The 23437-nt window shown below is 37.3% G+C and overlaps 1 protein-coding gene across 1 annotated transcript in view; it reads right to left on the bottom strand.

The window, feature by feature from the left end:
• PIP4P2 (phosphatidylinositol-4,5-bisphosphate 4-phosphatase 2) overlaps window positions 1-22640 on the bottom strand; it is a gene marked incomplete at both ends in the record, with an annotated part of 57994 nt that extends 35354 nt beyond the window's left edge. Inside the window, 2 exons of the mRNA XM_080694647.1 lie at window positions 1021-1169; window positions 22535-22640. Of these exons, the coding sequence (XP_080550773.1) occupies window positions 1021-1169; window positions 22535-22640 (255 nt within the window). The remainder of the gene's footprint in view (window positions 1-1020; window positions 1170-22534) is intronic.
• Window positions 22641-23437: the final 797 nt, after the last annotated feature.

The raw sequence follows: 23437 nt of genomic DNA, 5'->3' as shown, positions 1-23437 counted from the left end.
AACAAGTCTTATTCAACTCCTGCCTACTCTGCAAAGAGCAGTAAATAAATTAATGTTAATTAAATTTTCTGCTCAGCTACTCAGTGTTCAACTTAAAAAGAAACCAGCTAGTTTTATACATATCACTGATTTACACAATAAAATTTTTATTCAAATGATGTTCCTTATTTGGTATTTACAATGAAGTGCATTGCTTTATAATTTCAGGTTTTATTTTATAAATTTTCTATAAAACATTTGAAACTCAGTATTTATGACTTGTAGTTCTCACAGACACAATATTAACAGGCTGAACTTTTAAAACTTTTTAAGGAGAAAAAACACCAAATGTTGAATTAGTATTTAATTGTAGATTTTGAGAGATCAAAATATAAAAAATAAAGCCTAATATGAAAGTAGAAATATATTTCATCGAAGCCAGTATATGACTTGCTAGTATATTATTTGAAACCTAAAATTTTGCTTAAAATTTAGTTGAGTTTAAAAAAAGACTTTTTAACTCAAATTTGTAATAATTTACTGAATTATTATCTAGCAAGTGGAATAAAATGCCAAGCTATTTGTAAACACTTTGACCCAGATTTCAATAATGAAGGAATAATCACAAAAGCCCAGTAATATAGCATTGAGATCTTATAGACATAAAATAAGTTTAAATTGTTTTCTGCTAAATAAGAACAAAGTTAAATTGTAGTAAAATCTAGCATATTTTCATGTTGTGAAAAATCAAAATGGGTTTCGTTGTAATTATAGACAGATACTGAAGATAATTATTATAAATAACTGTCACAGCTCATTTTAGAATATAAAGTATATCCACCATGAATATTTATAGTGGGATTATCTTAAGAAAGTAGAGGAATTCATGAGAAAAGAAAGATAGAAAAATGGATAAAAAAAAGGATTGTCATATTTGTATCCAGCCCACATGTGCTCTTAAGAAACATTATTGAAGAATTTTCTTTAGATAATAATATCAGACAACAATTTATGCTTTTATTAATGGAAATCTCCACTTACCGTAGCTTCATTGCAAACCGTGCACTTAACCACATGCTGGTGAAGTTTGCCATCCAAATTGATTAGAGATTGGCACACACGGCAGTTGATTACTGGAATACCACTGACATCCGGGCTGGCAATAGCTGTATATGGAGGTGGGAGTTCCGCTGAAAAGAGATTAGTCACTGAATCAGGTTCTCTGAGAAATTACTATGGCTAGTTTGAGCATATAAGCAATAAACTACCAAAAAATAGAAACTACCAAAATTTTTTCCCATATTTTTTATGGTTTTTGAACTACTCAATTTGCCCTAGTTTCAGAGCATAAATACACATTGGACTATGTTTTCAAGTAGAATAATTCTTAACTTTGAAATAAAATTTAAATTGTGTTTGCTTAGCACAGAAGGAGAAGGTACATGTTTCCTCTAATATGCCCAAACTAGGAAACACAGAGGATATCAATGGGACTCCAGATAATGGAGGGGAAATACCAGCAAAGTTTGAATGGAAAGATAAGAGGGGAGGAAGGCTGATCTTGATTAATGAGGGTCTACATCTGAACATGTGTAAAATTATGAATAAGACATGGTTAACCTAGACAACCATTGGTGGGAGGGGGGAAGGGAAAACAGGGGTGGGGGAGAGGGCACCAAATATAGTTTAAATGTATACTATTCATGTTCAATTAAAAAATTGTTAAAAAATAAATAAATAAATTGTGTTTGCTTAGGTCTTCTCCAATGACCTGATTTCCTTTTAGTAACATATACTCAAAATATTTACTCCATTCATTTGGACAAATTCATAGAGCCCATAATAAGGCAGAGTTTTGCTTTATGCCTAGATTAAAAATCTTACGTTAATGATCTGACTACCAAGAAATCAAACTGGTCAACATAAGTGAAGTTTTAAAATCGCTTGTTATACACAAAAAAATCTTATTCTGTCATACTCTCTATATATTGGGTCCAGAGTGACTGACCATGATAAGAACAAAATAATATTTGGGAGGCATTTTTGTCTTAAGGAAAGGCAAAAATGAAACTAAGAAAACTAAACTTATCAGTGTAGAATAAAAAATGGGAACCACACTAATTTCAGACACAAAACCGTAAATTTAACAATTTTTATCTAAAATTTTCTCCTTATCATTAAAAATATAAGAAATGTACTTAAAGTGTTTATGCAAAAAATGTGGTAGCTGAGATTAAATATTCTAGGAACAATCACAACAAAAATAATGGGGAAATTGATAACATAAGAATAGAAAATGCTAATAATTGAGGAATATAATGGCATAGAAAGTTTTATTGTTTATATTACCTATGTGTTTGAAAACTTCTATAACTTGAAGATAGGCACAAACACATGAATACTGTCATTTTGTTGTTTGGTTTGGTGTGGTTTGGTTTGGTTTGGTTTTTAAAAGGTTCAAAGTTGGCCGGGCATGGTGGCACATGCTTGTAATCTCTGCGCTTGGGAGGCAGAGACAGGAGGATCACCCAGGTTCAAAGCCAGCCTCACTAGTTTAAGAGACCCTATTTCCAAATAAAAATACAAAATAGGTCTGGGAGTGTAGCCTGGAGGTAGAAGTGTTCCATCCCCAGTATCACACACACACACACATACACAAAAAATAACAAATAAATAAATAAATAAAAGGTTCAAAGTTGACTGAGTGGGTAAAGGGTGAGGTCTTTTTTTCAAAATTAAGTGTGTATCTACTTGAAATATATATATTAGTTAGAAAAGTCAAAGAAGAATCCTGAGGGGACTGTCTAACCCATTTCTGTAGCTATCTCAATTATGAGCAGAGAAAGCCCTTTCAATGTAAGGTATTATCTTAGAAGATTCAGAAAGGCCCACACCCTTAAACTGATTGAAACATCACTAAAAAGAACTCTATCTCAAGAGGACTCTCCTATAACACTAAAAAAATACAAGCACAATGGTTAGTCAAAAAAAGCTATTTTTGAAATAGAGGTTTTCTATCCATTGGATTAGATTTTGAATTCAATGATATTTTAAAGTGTCTGCATAACACATGGTACTTATAAAATCCATATATGTGGCATCCTTAAGGTTTATCACACACATTGTTTTGCAGAATTCAAAGAATCAGCAATAAGTGTTATTCATTCAAATGATTCATTAGCAGAAATTTGGCTGAATACTGAGAGGCCACTTTAAAGTGACAATATGATTATGTTTCTGGGAAGCTTATACGAGAAAACTGCCAAACATTGAATTCAAAAAGAAGCTATACATCTCTTAAATTATAAAAATAGCTTTAAATCCTTGAAAGAATGTGGGATTGATCCAGAGTGACCTGTAATCTATTAATCAAGAGGATAAAAATAACAATTAAGGCCTTGAAATTTATTCAAGATACACTACCTCATTTTAAATAATTATTAGCAATAACGTTACTCATAAAATTTGATTTCTTTCTTGCCATTCCTTTGAGTTACAAAGCACTATAAACGAATTCTCCCATAATCCTAGGTTTCTGATTTACATAGGATGATAGACACGAATTTAAAGACAATTTTATGTTTTAAGAAATGCATTAGGAGCAAGGGGAGGAGACAACACATGGTGACTCACTGAAGGACACTAATATACATCCAATCTAAAATGTAAAAAAGCGAACCAGGCGTGGTGGCGCACACTTGTAATCCCAGCATTTGGGAAGCTGAGATAGGAGTGTTGTAGTTTGTGAGCAGCCTCAGCTACTTAGTGAGGCCCTTTCAACTCAGTGAGACCCTGTTTCAAAATAAAGAACAAAAAATAGGGCTGGGGGTGTTGCTCCGAGGTAGAACCCCCCCCTGGGTTTTATCCCCAGTACTGCAAATAAAATAAAATAAAATAAAATAAAATAAAATAAAATAAAATAAAATAAAATAAAATGCAAAAAAATTGTTCAAAGGACTCTCCTGAGAAAATTTCAATAGGTGAGCTGAAGAATCATTTCAAGTATATTAGAGCCTACAAACCCCTCTGAATTTTTCTTCTAGGATTTGCACTACATGACTTTTCATCTGTCAAAAAAAGTCTTCAATAACAAAATTATGTTCAAATCTACTATTTTGAAGTGGAGGGAGGGGGACAGAATCACCAGTGATGGTAAAATTTTAAAATGGAAAAGACTGTAAGCTCTCTGAGGCCAAGGGTACATCTGGCCTGTTCATGGCTAATTGACTAGCACTATGTCCTAGTGTGTGATGTCTGACAGATTGGTTACTAGATGTTTGCTAGATAGTTGAATAAATTAGTGAATCACTGGAATTTATCAGATATTCCTATGCCTCTTACAAAATAACACTAGTCTTCTTGCAGAGGAGCTGGGATCCTAGCTGGAGAATACAGCTTAGCTAAAATATAGCTCTCTTCTACATAGAGGAGACTCTCTCCAAATCCTGTACCAGAGAGGTGAGGTAGTCAGGGCACAGTGGCCTGGCTGAGCAGATAAATCAATCAGTCCAAAAGATCAATAGAATGACAGCTGTTGTAGCCTAATTGCTCCACTGAACAGTGCTTCTAGGCTTCTCGTTTCACTTTTCTGCCCATTACTTCAGCACTAGGCCAGTTTAGAGTAGTTCTCCTCCTTTTGGTCTCTCCCTGTAACTTGGATTTTACCCTGAGGAAACCTTCACCTCTAGCTCTATTTTCTCTTGAGAAGGAGTTGTAACTTGAGAAATTTATTCCACAGTTTGTGAACCTGTAAGAAGTAGCAACTTTATTCATTTTGTCTCCTTTCACTTTAAAACAGTCAATAGAACACTGCTACTTCTATTTTAAATGTCTACACTGGATAAAAAGTCCACTGTAATTTCAGAATTTGGGATTAGATATTAAAGAATCACAAGAATTCTTCATTTCACTTGCTAATTAAATGACAGTCATTTTCTCTATGGTGTTTCCCTAAATAAGAAACATTTTTCCTCTATGTAGGTAGTATTTTTAGGCTAGTAATCTTTAATTTTAAAAACTTTCCCTCAAATCTCCAGAACTGTACTGTATAAGAAATTTAAGCAATTTTAGAAAATATATAGCCTGTTTTCTTCATTTTATGAAAAAGAAAATGAAAGCCTAGAGAGTCTGACTTTTGAAAGGATTCTTAGGAATTCAGCAAGGCAAGATCTGATCTGCTACCGGAGCTAACTCTGCACAGAAACAATTGCTCCATTTCTTCAGTAATTACTTAATATAGAAAAAAATATGAAAACTGAGAATTGAATATCTAGAAACAAACAAAAATCTGATATTAAAGATTTCTGGAAAATCAGATCTGGATCAAAGCAGATTAAAAAACAGGAGAATGAAGAGTCAAGGAAACTAAAAAATCAAACAGTATAAAACTCATTTCATGACAGTAAAAACTTCATAGAAAAACTGAGACATAAAAAAGACAGAATGAAAGTGTACAGGTCACAGGGCATGCATAATGGTCTTCCTAAAACGCTCAGAGCAACCATTATTGTTCTGTAAACCCACAAGTGATCGGATTACATTTTCCCATTATAAACATCAATGTAATTTATCTATTTTATGCCAAACAGCCCCTCTGTCCTGCTAATTTATGTTGGTGTATTAATCCCTACTTTATTTTTCCCCAGACATGTTGAAATTATTTTTCTGGGTTGCTCTAAACTTTATTTCTCAGTTATTTCTAAGTCTCTTCAATGGACATATTTTTAGTTTAATTCACTTACTTCACTCTCATTCCCTCTATATTCATCCCTCCAGGCCCTTGACAACAATGTATAAAGAATTAAAAATGGCATCAGACTAAATGAGAGGTATTTTAGGATAATTATAGAATAAGCAGCCCTGTGAGGATAGACTTTTTTTTTCCTCTAATTTTCATGTCAGGGACTCATGTTCCCTTAGCATCTTTGGGAGAGTGTTGGTTAGAGACAGAGAAAGTTTGGTCACTATGGGATAGCAACTTTGCCAGTCCAATTCAACACAAAGTAAAGTTCAGTTTCTGTTCTGCCCTTTCTCTGAAACAAAAGAAATGAAAGCATTCCAAGAGTCATGCTACTACCAGGAAGGTCTGTCCAGCCAAAGACAGATTAGTGATCAGTTTCCCGACCCTCAACTCCAAGTCCAGCTTCTCTCTTCTGCATCATAATGCTCTAGCTGGAATACTGAGTACCATGCTTTGCCTTTGCCAGCTGGCTGAGAGCACTATGCTGATACGTAACAGATTTGTAGGGCTGAAGGAGGAAGAAGGGACTTGTCCTTTCGATTCATCACCTCTTTGCTTCCTATGGCTTCTAATCTACTTGCTGTTTCTCTGACTTCACCCTGGAAGTAACATTTCTTTCCCATAGTAACATTGAATCCAAGTTGCAGTTTTCAGCACTTACCAGCACCAACTTCACTGTGTCTCTGTCCATAGAAAATCCCAGTACCAGCGAGCCAGTGCTCCTTCTTTAGGTGTACCATGGCTCTCTCAGAGATATTGCTGACCCATACCTCATGTTTCTGCTCTATACGACCCTTTTTTAGGTTTTCAATTCTAATCTTTTTTCTTTGTCCCTCAGCTCTGTTAGTGGCAGCTACTTCCTGCTATCTCCTCAGTATCATAGAATAATGTTTACATTTCAGTTACCTAGTTAACAATTCTTTATTTTAAATTCTATTATATAGCTTCTATCTTCTGATCAGGTACTGCCTCATACAGAAACTCCTGAAAAAGGACCCCAGAAAAAGGTAGACGGAATTGGATGAGTGGTTGATCTTGAATGACATGCTAAGCTTCTTACCAATGGGAAACAGGATGGTAGTCATCCATAGCATATGGTGCCATCCTGATGAATTGGATTATCCTTTGTTATTGACAGTAATATTTGTGGTTTTTTCATTTGCTCATTATCTTAGCAATAATTACTGTATAGAATATGATGTGGATGAATTCTCAAGAATTCACTGGGCCCTTAAAGGAAGAAAATATAAGACTCAGTTCTTTAAATTCTTGGCTCAAGTCATAGAGAACCTCTATCAACACCTTTCAGTGTTATGTATTTCTAATCAAGAAAGAAATTACATTGCTGGAAATAAAATGCAATTTAATTATGCAGATTCAAAACTTACAATGTCAAGGAAATCCACACCATTACTAAATCTTTTATTGAAAGCTAGGACACTGATTGTAATGGAGTTGAATTTGGGAACTTGTAATGGAATCATTTCATTGTACACAAGCAGAACTGAGAATCTTAAACCCTGGATCAAGGGGGAGAATGAAATATCAGTTGTTCAGTAATTACTAAACACGGAGTCTTAAATAGTGCTAATTTAAGGCAAGCTCAAAATAACCATCTGGTGATTGCAATTTAGGCCAGGTCTAATTCATAGTGGTCCTAGGAGCTCTGGGGACCCATCCTGAAGTTATTTTCTCAGTTCGTGAACATATAATTTGAACATTCATAGCAACCAGTAAAACTGCCAACTTTGTTCTCTAACCCAAGAGAAAGGGCCAAGTGAAAGTCCCTGGAATTTATACCAAAAGCAATACCATATCCCTGGAGAGTTGCAGATATTAGTGTCATTGTGAAAGATTAGAAGAGGCAGGGGTGATGATTTCCATCACATCTTACTTCAACACACTGTATTCTAAGTTTGACTACCGTTCTTATTTCTTAACAGAAGTGTGATAAGGCCCCTCTGTGAACTCTGATACCAGAAAAAGTCTGAAGGGCTTCAGGTACAGGCAGGAAAAAAGCAGTGGCCAGTGGGGCTCCATGAAGGATGCCTAAGAGTTAATATTCAATGGGTCACAAGTACTCAGGCTTCTGCTCTGTGCCAGGCACTGTGCTAGATGCATGTCAGGGGTACCTCAGAGAGTAAGGAATGCTCTTGGGAATCAAAAAGTCCCTGGGGCTCAAAGAGCTCACACCCTAAAACGCAGCAAGGCAGTGAAGCTATAATGTCCGTAAGGTGGATTGAGTGCCCTCATAAGCACGTGACGAAGTGAACAGCATTTAGACAACAGCATTTAAATCTAACGAAGGCAGAGTGTGTGGCAGTGTTGGGGAATCTGAGAGAAGAGGGATGTCGGTGGCAGAGTCCTGCTGGCACAACTTAGCATTTCTTTGATTACTTCAACTCTCCCAAATATTTTCACCATTAATATCTTCTTCTTCCACATAGCAGTTCTTGAAAAATAACTATTTCTTGAGTGTGGTGGTTGTGATATCAGTGTGGGATTGACATCAGTCTACATCCTATAACCCCTGGTAGTCCTGCTTGTAGGAATTGACATGGGTCCATGGTAGAACAGAGGCACCAACAAACCAGGTATTCATCAGTATAGGTGTTAACGAATACTGAATCCCACTGTGAGCTGCTTCTATCCACTATCTTCCTCTAACTTAGTATTACCAGATATTTGGGTTGTGTCCAAAACTGCCATATATTCAGAGACACTTCAAGAAATGCCCAATGACCTGCCGATGTCCAATTCCCAGGTGACATCAGCTGCTGTTCTGACTCCTCCATTTTTCATAATGCAATTTCTACCTTGTCCTGACAATGCAGTTCACCTTGTGACATTAGTGATTTATCCAAATATTGATGGTTTATAAGTTATATATTCTTCTCTTTGGCAATTATTAGATTTGTTTCCATTTTGTGTGTGTGTGTGTGTGTGTGTGTGTGTGTGTGTGTGTGTGTGTGGTACTGGGGTTCCTGGAAGCCCTTCTACCTCCACCAACACTCCCAGACCTATTTTATATTATTTTTATTTGGAAACAGGGTCTCCTAAGCCAGCGCGCACGGCTGGCTTCAAACCTGCGCAATTCTCTTGTCTCCGCCTCCCAAGCGCGGGGATTACAAGCGTGCACCACCACGCCCGGCGTTGTTTCCATTTTTGAAAATGCAAAATTTTCTTATATCAACCTATGTAGAACCATATTGTTTATCATATGAATACATTGTAAGTATATGGTTTGTAATATCATTTTCAAAAGTGCATGTTTTCCCAAGAACAATGCTCACTTTTAGTGTAGAAAAGATAATTGCTTTCATAGTCAAAAAATTACACTAGCCTATAAATTAAGAAGTTCTTCCAATAGCTTGAAGAGGTAAAGAAATCTTATTGTGTCTCTTTTTCTAGGCATCTTCTTTCACTGATTCTGTGTAATTTCTAGGAGAAAGCAAGATAGTCTTTTATACAGAACTAGGCATATACATTAAATATAAATATAAGTATTCATAAATCACAATTATAAGATGCACTTATACATAATTAAATGTGTGTGTGTGTGTGTGTGTGTGTGTGTGTGTGTGTGTGTTACTGGTATCAAACCCAAAGCCTTGCACATGTTAGGCAATTGATCTACTAATGAGCTACACTCTCAGCCCCACATATGTTTTAAGACATTTTAGATAAGAGAAAGTACGAAGGAAGCTGGGCACAGTGATACATGCCTTTAATATCAGTACCTGGGAGACTGAGGCAGGAGGATCATAGGTTTGAAGTCAGAGTATGACAAATCAGTGAGACTCTGCTTCAAAATAAAAAGTATGAGGGCTGGGGGTGTATAGCTCAGTCACCAGGATGTTCCTGGGTTCAATTCCTACTAACACACACACACACACACACACACACACACACACACACACACATACACACACACACACGAGTGGGATATATAGAGAGAATTAATGAATGTGGAAAAAAGTAATCTCAGTATATGGAAAAGGAAGTTCAACTGAATTTGTGACATTTTATTTGCTTAAATATATGAAATAAGCCGGGCGTGGTGGCGCACGCTTGTAATCCCCCATGCTTGGGAGGCAGAGACAGGAGGATTGCGCAGGTTTGAAGCCAGCCGCGCTGGCTTAAGAGACCCTGTTTCCAAAAATAAAAAATATAGGTCTGGGAGTGTAGCCCAGAAGAACAAGGGCTTCCAGGAACTCCAGTACCACAAAAAATTTTTAAAAATTAAAAATATATATATGAAATAATATAACACAATGTTAAGTTTAGGTGGTATATGATAAAACATATTAGTACAGTATAATCTAAAGTTTAAGTTGAAATATTTAAATATTTAAATGACTTAATCTACAGATTTTAGATAAGAAGTCAGTAGTTTAATAATTTTGAAACTTGGGACAAAGTCACCATAAATATGAGAAAAATTACATATTACAGAATCTAATAAACCTCTGAATTGTATTTATTTTAGGCATACAATTAGCATTAAAAGGTATTCTTAAAATAATTCTTTTAAATTCTACTGCATACATATTTTTAGCCCACGAGTTAAACACATTTCATTTCAAAACATAGAGATTGCAAATACAGGAACTAATCATTAAAAAGGCAGTTTTCCATTGTAGCCAGCATAGGTTCTAGCCATGGCATTCCTTCCTTTGCTGAGTGGACATTTCTAAAGAGATCTGACCCCTTGCTCACTTCTGAATTTTGTTCTCACATTTCTCCAGTTCCCTACAAAACCTTCCCTCACTGAGTGACTTCACCACCATCTTCATGTCCTCTAGTTTTCTCAACCTGTCATTCATTCATACAAATGAAGATGAAATGCAAGAGAGCTGAGAGACAGGAATCCTACTCCCTCCTTGTCTCTCTTTAAGGATCACATACAGAAATAAGTATTATATAACAGGAATTTTACATGATATTGCTTTGGGAATACATATTTTCCATCAATAGAAATTAGAAAAGACAACATGAAAGAAAAGGGCCTTGATGAGTGGGTAGATTGAATATTGCAGTTTCTAGAATCCCTTTCCTATTCACCTGTGAGAAGTAAAAGGCAAATCTTCATCTGGAAAATTTTAGAAATGAGTAATAAAGGATACTAAAGTATGGTCTTAGGGAAAAGCATGTAGATACAGTGAGTTTTCCTGTTTCAACAAAGGATTCTTTCTGCTAAGATACTGACGGGCTGGACTGATGGACCAAAACAAACATAATGCAATGTAATATGTTCAACTTCAAAGACCTGTACAGAAATGGGAAACATGGTCTAAATGGCTTTTGTTAATGTGCTCAGGGCACCAATCAAGGATAAACTCTATAATGATCAATAATATAATGTGAGCAAAGTGTTACTGAGTTTTCTGAATTTTTATTGAATTTTTATGAATTTTATTGAATTTTTACTAGTAAATAAAATTTTCTGAATTTTATTGAATTTTTACTAGTAATATATATTTTATGGCTTAAATGTCTAAATAATGTAAAAAAGGTGAATGATTGTTGCTCCGAATCTTTTACCCACCTATAATGTTCTACGTCAGAGATTTCAATCATAGCCTTGCCTTATGTATCCTTCTAGAGTTTCTTTAGATTAATACAAATAATATGTATATGTGCATATTCTAATTTTCTAATATCTTTTTTCTTACATGAAATATAGTGTGTCATATACACCGTTCCCCATTTTGTTCTTTTTACTTTATCCTTTCCATAATGGTACATAGAGTTGCCTCATTCCTTTTCTGGCTGCATAGTATTCCATTCTGTATATGCCTTGGCTTATTGTGGTGGTTTTATAACGTGACCACAAAGTCTTGGTCCCTTCTTCTACTGAGAGGGGAAGTCTATGTTCTCTTTCATTTTGAATCCAGGTAGTTTATAACTGCTTTTACCAGTAGGTATGGCAGAAGTGACACTGTATATACTGTATTTAACTTTTGAGAGTACTTCCTAAAACAAGCTATATGGTTTCCATTTCATTCATCTTGTATTCACATATGGCCAATAATTTTAATAATGGCATATATCCTCATTATAAACTGAAAGCAAATAAAAGTACTATTTTTTTTAACCTGGAGAAGGATTCTATTTAGAGCACTAGAACAAGACCTCTGAATATCATAAATTGGGAAGAAAGAAAAGTCTTTTTATCTTTTTTTTTATTCTATTTTTTTAAATTTTTTATTCTATTTTTTTATTGGTCCTAGGATTGAACTTGGGAGTCTTACACATGCGACCCACCTACTCCACCACTGCACCCATGTTACTGCCAAACTGCTCTCAAACCCAGGAAGAAAGCTTTTGACATTGCCTTTAGAAATGCATGTTTTTTTCTTTTTTCTTTTCTTTTATTTATTTTATTGGTGCACTGTATTCATACATCATAATGGGATAAAAATAATACTTTTGTAGACATACATGCACACATCGCCCAGTTAGCCCCTACCCGATCCCCACCCTGTTCCCTCCCCATCCCTCCTTCCCATGCTTGGCTTAGTGGTTGACATCTAGTATTATAGCAATTTATCCAATATTAATGTTGATAATCTCACATAACAGTTTCATTTGTCTGATACCAAGCTTTTGATGACTTAAAGATAACATTTCAATATTTCTTTTTGCTTTCTTTCCAGATAATATTTCTTTATTTTTCTTTTTTAAGGTGAAACTATCATATATTTATACCACCCTGAACGCGCCCGATCTTGTCTGATCTCGGAAGCTAAGCAGGGTTGGGCCTGGTTAGTACTTGGATGGGAGAAATGCATGTTTTAATTAAAATGCCCTAGCCAGTCATGTAGCATATGTAAACACATTCTACAGAGGATAAAGCACTACATGCTAGTTGGTGTTCTAATTATTAAAAAGCCATGTGACACCCTTTAATGTTCAATTACTCTCTTTCCAATTTCCAAAGAGATACCGGAAGAAACAGTCATTTAAGTGACTGTAAAGGAATTTAATTACACAGTGCTTGAGGAAGTCAATTGAAGTCCAAGAGGAGTCATACATTTCACTTCTTTTTTATTTTGTTGTTGATATTTATTCTTACAGAAAAAAATTGCATTTCACAACAACAATTGATGAAAAAAATTTAGCAAAGTGGGAAAGCAACACTAACTTCTTTTTATCTCCTGTCAATAAAGAAAAGCACAAAAGAATAGGAAGCAGGACTGAAGATGGAGCTCAGTGGCAGAACACTTAAATGAAATCTAAAGTTCTATCCTCAGCTTCCTCAGCACCAAGGAAGAGAAAAGAAAAAGAAACAGCAGCAGGAAGAATGTATTCACTTTTAGGGACTATTAAAGGGATGTCATTCATTCCTGTTTATTCAATACCTCTTAGTTGTAAAAATGAAACATGAAACAGCCCAGCACAAAGCATTATCTAGAACTGTTTGCATTTCTCCAAAATGGAAGGATTAGGGTATGCATTATGTATTTCGATCACTTCTCAGATAGTTGCATATTGCCCTTAAGGATAAATATGAACACCCATCTTGCTAAGTTTCCTCACCAACATCCCCTCAGAGGCCAACTCCTCCTCCTATCTGTCTACCTCAGAGAAAAGCACCACCTCACACCTATCTGCTTAAGTCATTTTTAGAGACTTGTAGCTTTCTTTTCCACTAAAGTCATCAGCAAGTCCTGATGCTCTATATTTAAAATACATCTCGAATCAACCACATCTCAGTGCCTACCTCACCTGTGTTCTGGTTCAGACCATCTTCACCTCTTGTCATTTTATCTGAAATCACTTCCTCTGACAACCTCCTGATTAGTCTTAGTACTTAGTCTCTTCCCATATTCCCCCTAGGAATTTTTTCTCTGTATAGCCATCAATATGATCTTTTGAAAAAAGTAAAACACTTAATGTTTCTCCTTTAATCCTAACCCCTTATGCTCAGAATACAGCCCCACCTCCTGATGGTGGCCAACAATGCTTGCTTTGTCTATCCTTGACTATACCTCTGGCCTCTTCTGCCATGCTCTCCTTCGGTCCCCATGCTCTGACCCACTGTCCTGCTTGATTGTTAAACAAGCATTGTATTTGCTTCCCTCATTCTTCTTCTAGATCTTTCGATGGCAGGTTCTGACTCATTTTTCAGGTCTCTGAATAAATATCTCTGTGATGTCTTTCCTGAGCACCCATCTGAAACACTCACCACCTGGACAGTCACTCTCTAGCCTTAACCCTGCCTTGTTTTCTACTCTGAAATTATAATATTTGCTGCATGTATCTCTCACTGAAATGTAAGCTCCCTAGCATCTGGTGTACTATAATAGACACTCAAATGTTTGAAAGGAAGGCTGAATAAATGAAACATTTCTTGATTAATGTTTTAAAGATGCTAAATAGAGCCAGAAGGAAATGTGGACATTATATAAAACAGAATGTAAGAATCCTGGAACCTAATGATTACAGAATAATGGAGAAGAATTCCAGTAGGAAATGGGCTTGTAACCATACTTAAAAGCTGGAAGCAGATACACTTTGTCAATGTTGGGCTCCACTTTTCTCTTCATAAAGATGTGGCCATATGAAACAAATTTTGATTTAATAGCCAGTTTGAAAAGAAAAAACTCTTTTAAATGGAGCATCAGCATTAGCTTAGCACAAAATTAAGCTTCTCTTATTTTGCAAGCTCCTGCTTTCTTAGAATCACAGCAGGTATGCACCCTCCCAGGGTCTTGACAGAGCTTCAGGAAGCTGCTCTCAAATACTGCTTCTTTCTTGCTCATTGTGACAGCCTGGCTTAGGGGGTCTGGGAATCCTTGGCAAATAAAGTGAGAATGTAATCCAACCTCACAGTGGGTTGTACATGTGGTATAGGTTCCTGGGTTTGCATCATCTCTCCTTGCCAGCCCACGGACAATCTTATATTTCTCAAGGATGCAAGAAAATTGATAAATTTAAGACATCAAAATATATCCAAGAACTCTAACACAGTAAAAGTCTTGTCTAATGTAAAATAATATATAGTTTTTTTTTTTTTTTTTTTTTTTTTTTGGTGGTACTGGGGTTCCTGGAAGCCCTTCTACCTCCGGGCTACACTCCCAGACCTATTTTATATTTTTGAATCAGGGTCTCTTACCAGCAGGGCTGGCTTCGAAGCTGCGCGATCCTCCTGTCTCCGCCTCCCAAGCGCAGGGATTACAAGCGTGCGCCACCACGCCCGGCTAATATATAGTTCTAAAAAAGCTAAGGTTTCACAGCCACTTCAGGGCAAAGTCTCTAACCTCATATTTCTCCAGGTTTGGTACATAAGAAGGTCATTAAAAATATACCTCACTTGCTGGGTGTGGTGGTACACGCCTGTAATTCCAGAATTCGGGATGCTGAGACCTGAGGATGACGGTTCACAGACACTGAGTTGCAAAGAGCCTCACTAATTAGCTGAGGCTCTTTGCAACTCAATAAGACCCTGTTTCAAAATAATTAAAAATAGGGCAGGGGGTGTAGCTTGGAGGTCAAATGCCCCTGGGTTCCACCCTCAGACCCGCCAATATATATATATCCCCCTCACTTGCTGGGCGTGGTGGCGCACACTTGTAATCCTGGCGCTTGGAAGGTGGAGACAGGAGGATCGCGCAGGTTCAAAGCCAGTCTCCCTGGCTTAAGAGACCCTGTTTCCAAGTAAAAATATATTAAAAAAAATAGGTCTGGGAGTGTAGCCCGGAGGTAGAAGGGTTTCCAGGAACCCCAGTACCACCAAAAAAAAAAAAAAAAAAAAACCCAAACCCAAACAAAACAAAACAAAAATATACCTCACTGATTTCTAGGAAAGCACAATAGAACATATTAAATAACCTGTCTCTTGAAAACATTTTCTCAAGCAATAAATTTCAATATCAAATTTATGCCTTTGAAAAAAAGTAAAAGGTGTAAAATATGACAATGCCTTCTAAAACACAATGTTGTTTCATAGAAAATCTGAATGTAAGCCAGGAATGGTGATGCACACTTGTAATTCTAGTACTTAGGAGGCTGACAGAAGGATCGTGGTTCGCGGCCATCCTCAGCTCTGTAGTGAGGCCCTCTGGAACTTAGTGAGACCTTGTTTCAAAATAAAGAATAAAAACTAGGGCTGGAAGTGTAGCTCAGAGATAGAATGCCCCTGGGTTCCATCTCCAGTACCACACACACACACACACACACAAAAAAAAATCTGAATGTGTTTTAAAATAATGGAATATTAACCTCATTGATGCTAAGCTGCTTTTAGTCAATTTTTTCACTTAAAGAAAAAGCAAAGATATACTAAAATATTGAATTAGATGCAAATGAATAATTGCTCAACTTTTTTTTAAAAAGACTTGAATATAGACATATATAAACAATTCTCTCTAAAGTAAGTAATGATCTCCATAACACCAAGTTCAAAAGACAATATTTTTCTTTTTGTTCTTTGTCCTTTCAGTTTTTGAAATGTTCAATGATTTCTTCTTGAAGTATATACTGTGGTATCATTGTCTCCAAGTTTTCATTTTACTTTGCTGGCAGCTAGGTTCATCTTTTCTATCTAGTCATTAAACTTGCAGGTTTGTCAAAGCTTTGCCAAGGCTCCCTCCTCTTTTTATTTTACCCTTTCCTCTCTAGATGATCTTATAGGAAGCTTCCCAGACATTTTCCCATTGTGGTACACAGAGGAAATGATAATATGTGTATGGCCAATCAGAGAGGTAGACTACTGGCCTGAAGGTTTTAATTCGTATTTTAGCACATGTATGTTCCATTGTGGAACACTGCTAGAGTCCTGGGAAGATCTGAATCAACATCCATATATTTGGTTAACAATAATATGCAAATAATGCACGATCTTATATTTTTAGCCCATTTCTTGGTCCTGAACCTATAGATCCAATTACCACATCTCTTTATGTATATTTGAAATCATTGGAAATGAATCATGTCCAAAAATAAGCTCATACTTTGTGTTCCCAAAACTTGTTTCTTTTCTTATATTCCACATCTTAATATAGACAATCATACCATGGCTGTGTAAGTTAGAATTCTAGGAGATACCCACATCACCTCCTTCTTACTCTCATGTACAGTACATCATTAAATCCCATTTAATCTTCCTTCTTAACACCATTCCTCAGTATTTTATTCTTACCACCAACCCAGTCAATGCTATCATAGCTTACAAAAAATTCCCAATTACAGCAAGTAAGTATTTTATCTCTATCTAATGTAGCCAAATCTCTAATTCATCTTCTACTCTATGGGGTGATATTTATAAAGCATAAATATCTAATCCAGCCATCCCTTGCTTAAAGCAAAAATTCCTTAACCTAACCAACAATCCCTTAGCTGGACTGATTTATATTCATTGTTCTGATCATCTGTTGCTGCAGTTAAATCAGCCAAAATATTAGTGGCTTAAAACAACAATTGAAAATTATTATCATGTGTGATTCTGGTGGTTGCACAGCTTCAGTTAGGCAATTGTGGTCTTATGCAGTTGCAGGAAGAATCTGGCCAGTGCAGGAGTCATTGAAAGCTCAGCTGTGCTGAGTATCCAAGATGGCACCTTGACTGACATGTTTGAGGGCAGTCAGCAGTCATCTTTTTCTCCATGCAACCTATTCACATGGCTGGTTTCAAAGCAAAGTAATCCCAAGATATCTTGCTTTTGTTTACTTATTTATTTATTTACTTATTGTGTGTGTATTTTACTGGGGATTGAACCCAGGAGCATTCTACTGCCAAGCTCCACTTCTAGCCCTTTTTATTTTTTTGTTTTGAATCAGTCGCTCATGGTTGCTGACCATCCCACTAAGTTTCTTAGGCTGGCCTTGAACCCGTGATCGTCCTGTCTCAGCCTCACAAATACTGAGATTACAGGTGAGTGCCACCATACCGGGCTAAAATATTTTACTTCTGACACAGCAGGTGCAATTTGTGAGCAACCAAGGCAAAGGTAGTAAAACCTCTTCTGGCAGCCTCCAGAGTCATTCAGGATATCTTCCTATTTATTCTAAAGGTCAAAACTGAGTCATAAGTATAGTCCAGATTCATGGGAAGAAATCCTTCAGCAGAGGAAGAGCATCTGAAAGCATCCACCACACTCACCTTTCCAATCCCATCCCCGGGCACATTTTCCAATGGCTGTTGCTTCCTTCGCCTCATTGGAAGTCCTTCATCTCCTTATACTTGCCATATTCCATTCTGCTAAAGGCTTTGCCCACACCACTTTCTTTGTCTAGAATGTTCATCCAGTTCTTCTTTTTGCCAAGTTAACTTCTGCTCAACTTTCAAATCCCAATAAAACCTCAGAAAATCCTCCCAGGATTCCCTAACTGGGCTAAATCATTATATATACTCTCAAGATACCAGATATATTTCACGCATGGTCCTCCTCCCCGTCGCATTTTGCATTTATTTGTATGATCACATAATTGAAGGCTCAATCTCCCTCTCTAGGCTGAAAGATGAGCCATGTCTGTTTTCTCTCTGCTACCACAGGGCTTCCCTAGTACTCGAATGTTTATTTGTAGACTGAGTAAAAGAAAGAAACCAAGAAAATAAAACTCTCTTCCTCTATATAACAATTTACTTTTGCCCTTATGAATTACAGTGAAGTACATAAGTACATTCCTGTTTTCAATACTGTGCATAAATAGAAAACCTGAAATATAAAGCATTACTCAAGAAGAAATCTTATAAATATGAATGTCATATCTTGCCATATCTTGCCTACAATGTCAATAGATATAAAAATAAATCTATCAATATTTCCCAACTGTGCAAATTTTATAGCATTTTTCTCTAATTTCCTTTCAAATGGGGATAAAACTAGGTTTAATTTTAATTTCTATGTCTAAGCAAAAGTTGGCAGGTGTACCAATTAGAGAACTACAAATAGGAGAGAGATGATTCCTTACTCTATGCAGGAATCCAGTACTTACAGTAGGGACTACCAAAACTATTCCGTTTAGAAATACAAGTGGTAATCATGGATGGCCCACATCTGTAATCCCAGTACTTGGGAGGCTGACACAAGAGGTTACAAACCAGTTTTAGCAACTTTGGGAGGCCCTCAGCAACTTACCAAGACCCTGTTTCAAAATAAAAAATATAGCTGGGGGTATAGCCCCGAGGTAGAATGCCTCTAAGTTCAATCCCCAGTCAAGAAAGAGAGAGAGAGAGAGAGAGAGAGAGAGAGAGAAGGAGAAAGAGGAGGAGGAGGAGGAGGAGGAGGAGGAGGAGGAGGAGGAGGAGGAGGAGAAGGAGAAGGAGAAGGAGAAGGAGAAGGAGAAGGAGAAGGAGAAGGAGAAGGAGAAGGAGAAGGAGAAGGAGAAGGAGAAGAAAGCGGCAAGTCAAGTCAGCCACATGTTTCTCCCTGGATTAAAACCAGATACACAATGCTAACTGCTCCCCACTACATTAATAATAAACTGTAGAGAAGCCAAGCATGTAATTCCAGTGGTTGGGAGGCTGAGACAGGAAGACTGAAGGATCTCAGGTCCAAAGACAGTCTTAACAAGTACTGAGGCTCTCATCAACCTAGTGAAAACCTGTTTCAAAATATAAATAAAATAAAGCTGGGGGTATAGTTCAGAGATAAAATGCCCCTGAATTCAATCCCCGTGCCTACATAAATAACTTTTCTAGAAATAAACACTAAACAACTTTCAACACAAAATATAATACTCCATCTTATGGGTGGGAACTGATACTCAGGTTCCTTAGATGGTGATACAAAACACAGTGGTTAAATGGAAGAAAATATTCACTAGTTATGGATCTTAACTCCTTTTCCAATAAAAGTTTGAGTAATTATAAGTGGTATCATAAACTATAAGTTTATTTATTATACATTCTGAACTGGGCATAGTGGCCCATGCTTTTAATACTAGTATTTGGGAGGCTGAGACAGGAGTATAACAGGCTCATGGTCAACTTCAGCTACTTAGTGAAGCCCTGTTCCAAAATAATGAATAAAAAAATAAGTCTTGGGATACAGCTCACAGAATGTCCCTGAGTTCAATCTCCAGTACTGAAAAATAATAAACAAACAAACAAATAAATAGATAAATAAAGGTAATTCTGGGTTTTTTTTTTTTTTTTTTTGGTGGTACTGGGGTTCCTGGAAGCCCTTCTACCTCCGGGCTACACTCCCAGACCTATTTTTGCATTTTTATTTGGAAACAGGGTCTCCTAAGCCAGCGTGTGGGGCTGGCTTCGAACCTACGCGATCCTCCTGTCTCTGCCTCCCAAGTGCGGGGATTACAAGCGTGCGCCACCATGCCCGGCTAATTCTGGTCTTTTGATTACCAATTGAAAACTCTAATTGTTTTCAGTTAATAGTTTTAACAATTTCTAATCTAGTGACAGAATTTTTCTCAAAATCCAAAAATTCAGTCATGTGTTTACTTATCCTTTCTCCCCACTACAACATAAGCTTCTGAGGCTACGGGTTTGGTCACCTCCAACAGTGTCTGGCACTTTGTGTTGCCCAATATGCTTCGCAATGAATGGATAGCAGTGGATTTCAAGAATTAGAACTTGCAGTGTTACTCAGAATACTTATGAAAATACTTGTTATGAAGCAAGAAAAGATATTGTATCAAAAATGGAAACAAAATAGCTTTACTTCTCATTTACCCTTTTTTTTTATAGCTTTATACCATATGAAAAGTGTTTCTAATTATTTAATCTCATTTGCAAGTTTAAGAAAAAATTATTCTACCATAAAGTAGAATGTGAGTTTTGCTAGATCACTTTATTTTTCTGCTAGAATGAAATTACTGTTTTTCATTGACTAAACTCAAAGTTACTGTGTACTTTAAGGGAGTCTCTGGTTGGGTTAAAAAAAACTATAGAAAATAATAATGAAGTCTACATGTATGTCTGTGCTAACATTTTTAAAATAATGTAGTTGTTAGTTGATTCTGATTATAAAAACATGGATCCAAAAGAGAGGGCATGAAAGTAGGTTCTAAGATAGTTACTTAAATTTAAGCTTGGTTGGTGTGTGTGGTGTGTGTATGTGGTGTGTGTGTGTGTGTGTGTGTGTGTGTGTGTGTGTGTGTTACTGAGGATTGAACTCAGAGGTGTTCTACCTCTGAGCTACACCCCTAGACCTTTTTATTCTTTATTTTGAAATCGGATCTCACTTAATTTATGAGGCTATCCTTGAACTTTCAATTCTACTGTCTCAGCCTCCCAATTACTAGGGTTACAGGCCTGTTCCACCACACCATGCCCAAAATTGGTCTCTTAATAAACTGTCAAATATTTTTTTCTTAAAAGTTTGACTTAGTGAAGTTGAAACATTCATTAAGAAATTAACAAATAATAATTTAGATAACAGGTAACAGTAAAATATTAAAATCAACTTGGCTTACTAAAGGAAATCCCCCCAATCTGATGTTCTCTGATAAGAAGTTTAATTGATGCTGACCGACAACCACAACTTGTGAGTTTTTCGTGGGTGAGTGTACGTTCCACTTCACACCTTACCTTTCTAGCCATCAACCACACTGAATTATTCACAGCTAAACATCTTTTTCGTTCATTTTTTGGTAAGTGTGTGTTAAGATCTAGATAGTTGATTTTCAAGTTACAATGTGTTAGTTGGAATATTTAAATACTAGACAAGTTCAACCTGCTCTATAGCAGTTCCAATTTCAGACCTGAACTTAGAAAAAGTTGTCACAAGAAATATGACCTGCCTAGACTTTCAAAAGCATTACTTTTGTTTCCTTGGTATTTAAAACTTAACTCACATTTAGCTGAGAGAGAGAGAGAGAGAGAGAGAGAGAGAGAGAGAGAGAGAGAGACAGACAGACAGACAGACAGACAGACAGACAAACTGACTGACTTAAGCTACATGTGCTTTTGAAATTGATCACCTTTTCAAGCCTTTCTAACTCTGGACTTTCTAACTCTGGACTCCACCTTTCCTCTACCATACTAATGATCTAAGAGCATTAGAACAAAGATCTTTACATGAACTGCATAGTTTGGTAAACAGATCCCCCTTCTTTCTTCCTAACTCATTTGATCAAATCTTTCTTGTTTCTATATTAAAATATAGACATATGTGCAGTATTACCTTGAGTTATTTTTTAGAAGTTAATTTCAACTGCATCCAGATAATGGACAAAAATATCCCCTCCTCACTTTTATCAGAAGTAAGGTTCTGCTTCTTCATTCACAACTAAAGCTAAGGCGTATTCCTTACAAGAAAGAGTAATACTGAAGTGCAGGATCTGCAGACATATTAGGAATATTAATTAACTGTATTCGTTTTAGTAAGGCAATCTCCAGCTTGAACAGAGCGCTGGTGGGTGAATGTTAAGAGATGCATATTTTTCAAGCACAAGTCCTTTCAAGGGCAGATGCCAAGGTGAGCAGTACTCCTAGTTTCCAGCAACCTGAAAGGGTTTATGAATGATTGTGAAAGATTTGCACCACCTCCCAGCTGCACTTAGGGGCTGCTCTGCAAACAGCAAGGCACAGTTGGGAAATTCATGTCACATCCTGTACCCCTGGGTAAGAAGTGGTGAAATACACACACACACACACACACACACACACACACACACACACACACACACACACTCCAGCAGCAGCAGCAGCACCAGCAGTAGCAGCAGCAGGAAAGCCCTGCGGTGAAGCTCACCGGCAGGCAGATGGACTCTGCTGGTGAAGGCTTGGTCAGCATCCTTCTCCCCAGCCCAAGTGACAGGCTGCTCCACCTTTGAGCTAGTGCTCCCGGGTCTTTATCATTTTAGGCGTTTCCTTGCGAGGTAAAGAGGTCTACTCTGGCCTTACCTCTAGGGCTGCTTTCTTGCAAGTACGGCGGAGCGGTGGGAGTGACATTTCCAGAATGGGATGCTGACAGCAGAGGCGAGCGTTCGTCCACTCCATCAGCAGCCATGACTGCCGCAGCGGCGTCGGCCGAGGTGCTGGCTAGTGCTGCTGCCGCCGCCTCCGAGAGGGCCCGGGATGTGTCACAAGGCAGGAGGCGGGGAGGGGAGGGTGCGGGACCGAGGGGCGGGGGAAGGGAAGGGCTGGCAGGCTGGCGGGGAGGGGAGGGGAGAGAAAGAAAGCCGGGAGAGGAGGAGGGGTAAGAAGTGGAGGAGCAGGAACCCAGCCAGCCCAAGATAAAGAGAACGAATTAGGAATGGCTGGGAAATGCAGGGAGGAGAAGCAGCCAATTAACCAGGGGGAAGGACAAATGGAACTGGGGGTGGGGTGGGGTGACAAGTATTTTTCTCTAAGGAATAGGTGGATAAAGAGCTGTCCAAAAGGAGCTGAGGGAAAAGGCCTAGGACTTGATTGTAGGAAAATTAGAGCAAACACAAATACTAAGTTTGGGCTCCTCTAAGGAAAGGGAACTGACTCTTGGCTGTCAAACTTTGCAGTGATTATATAAAGTTTATCTAGGGCGAGCAGTTCCTTCGTGAGGGGCTTGAAAGGTTCCTAATTTATTATGAAATAATTGTTCAACAACAGTGGTCTAAGAGAAAGTCGTTTTTGCATGAGCATTGGTGTTTCCTATTTTTATTCGTGTTTTTTTTTTTTTTTTAACAACTTGAGCTTTGGCAATACCCAGTACTCATTTGGCAGTCTGCTAACTGTACCTTATTCACAAGTTTCATTTTATAAAACAAGCTGTCATTTTAGTTTTGTTTTCGAACTGTATTGTCCTTGACAAGTATACAGTGAGGACTG

Source organism: Muscardinus avellanarius, assembly GCF_963383645.1.
Source record: "Muscardinus avellanarius genome assembly, chromosome: 4".
Lineage (NCBI taxonomy): Eukaryota > Metazoa > Chordata > Mammalia > Rodentia > Gliridae > Muscardinus > Muscardinus avellanarius.
The sequence above is the reverse complement of the archived record's forward strand: the minus strand, read 5'-3'. Positions and strand labels throughout refer to the sequence as shown.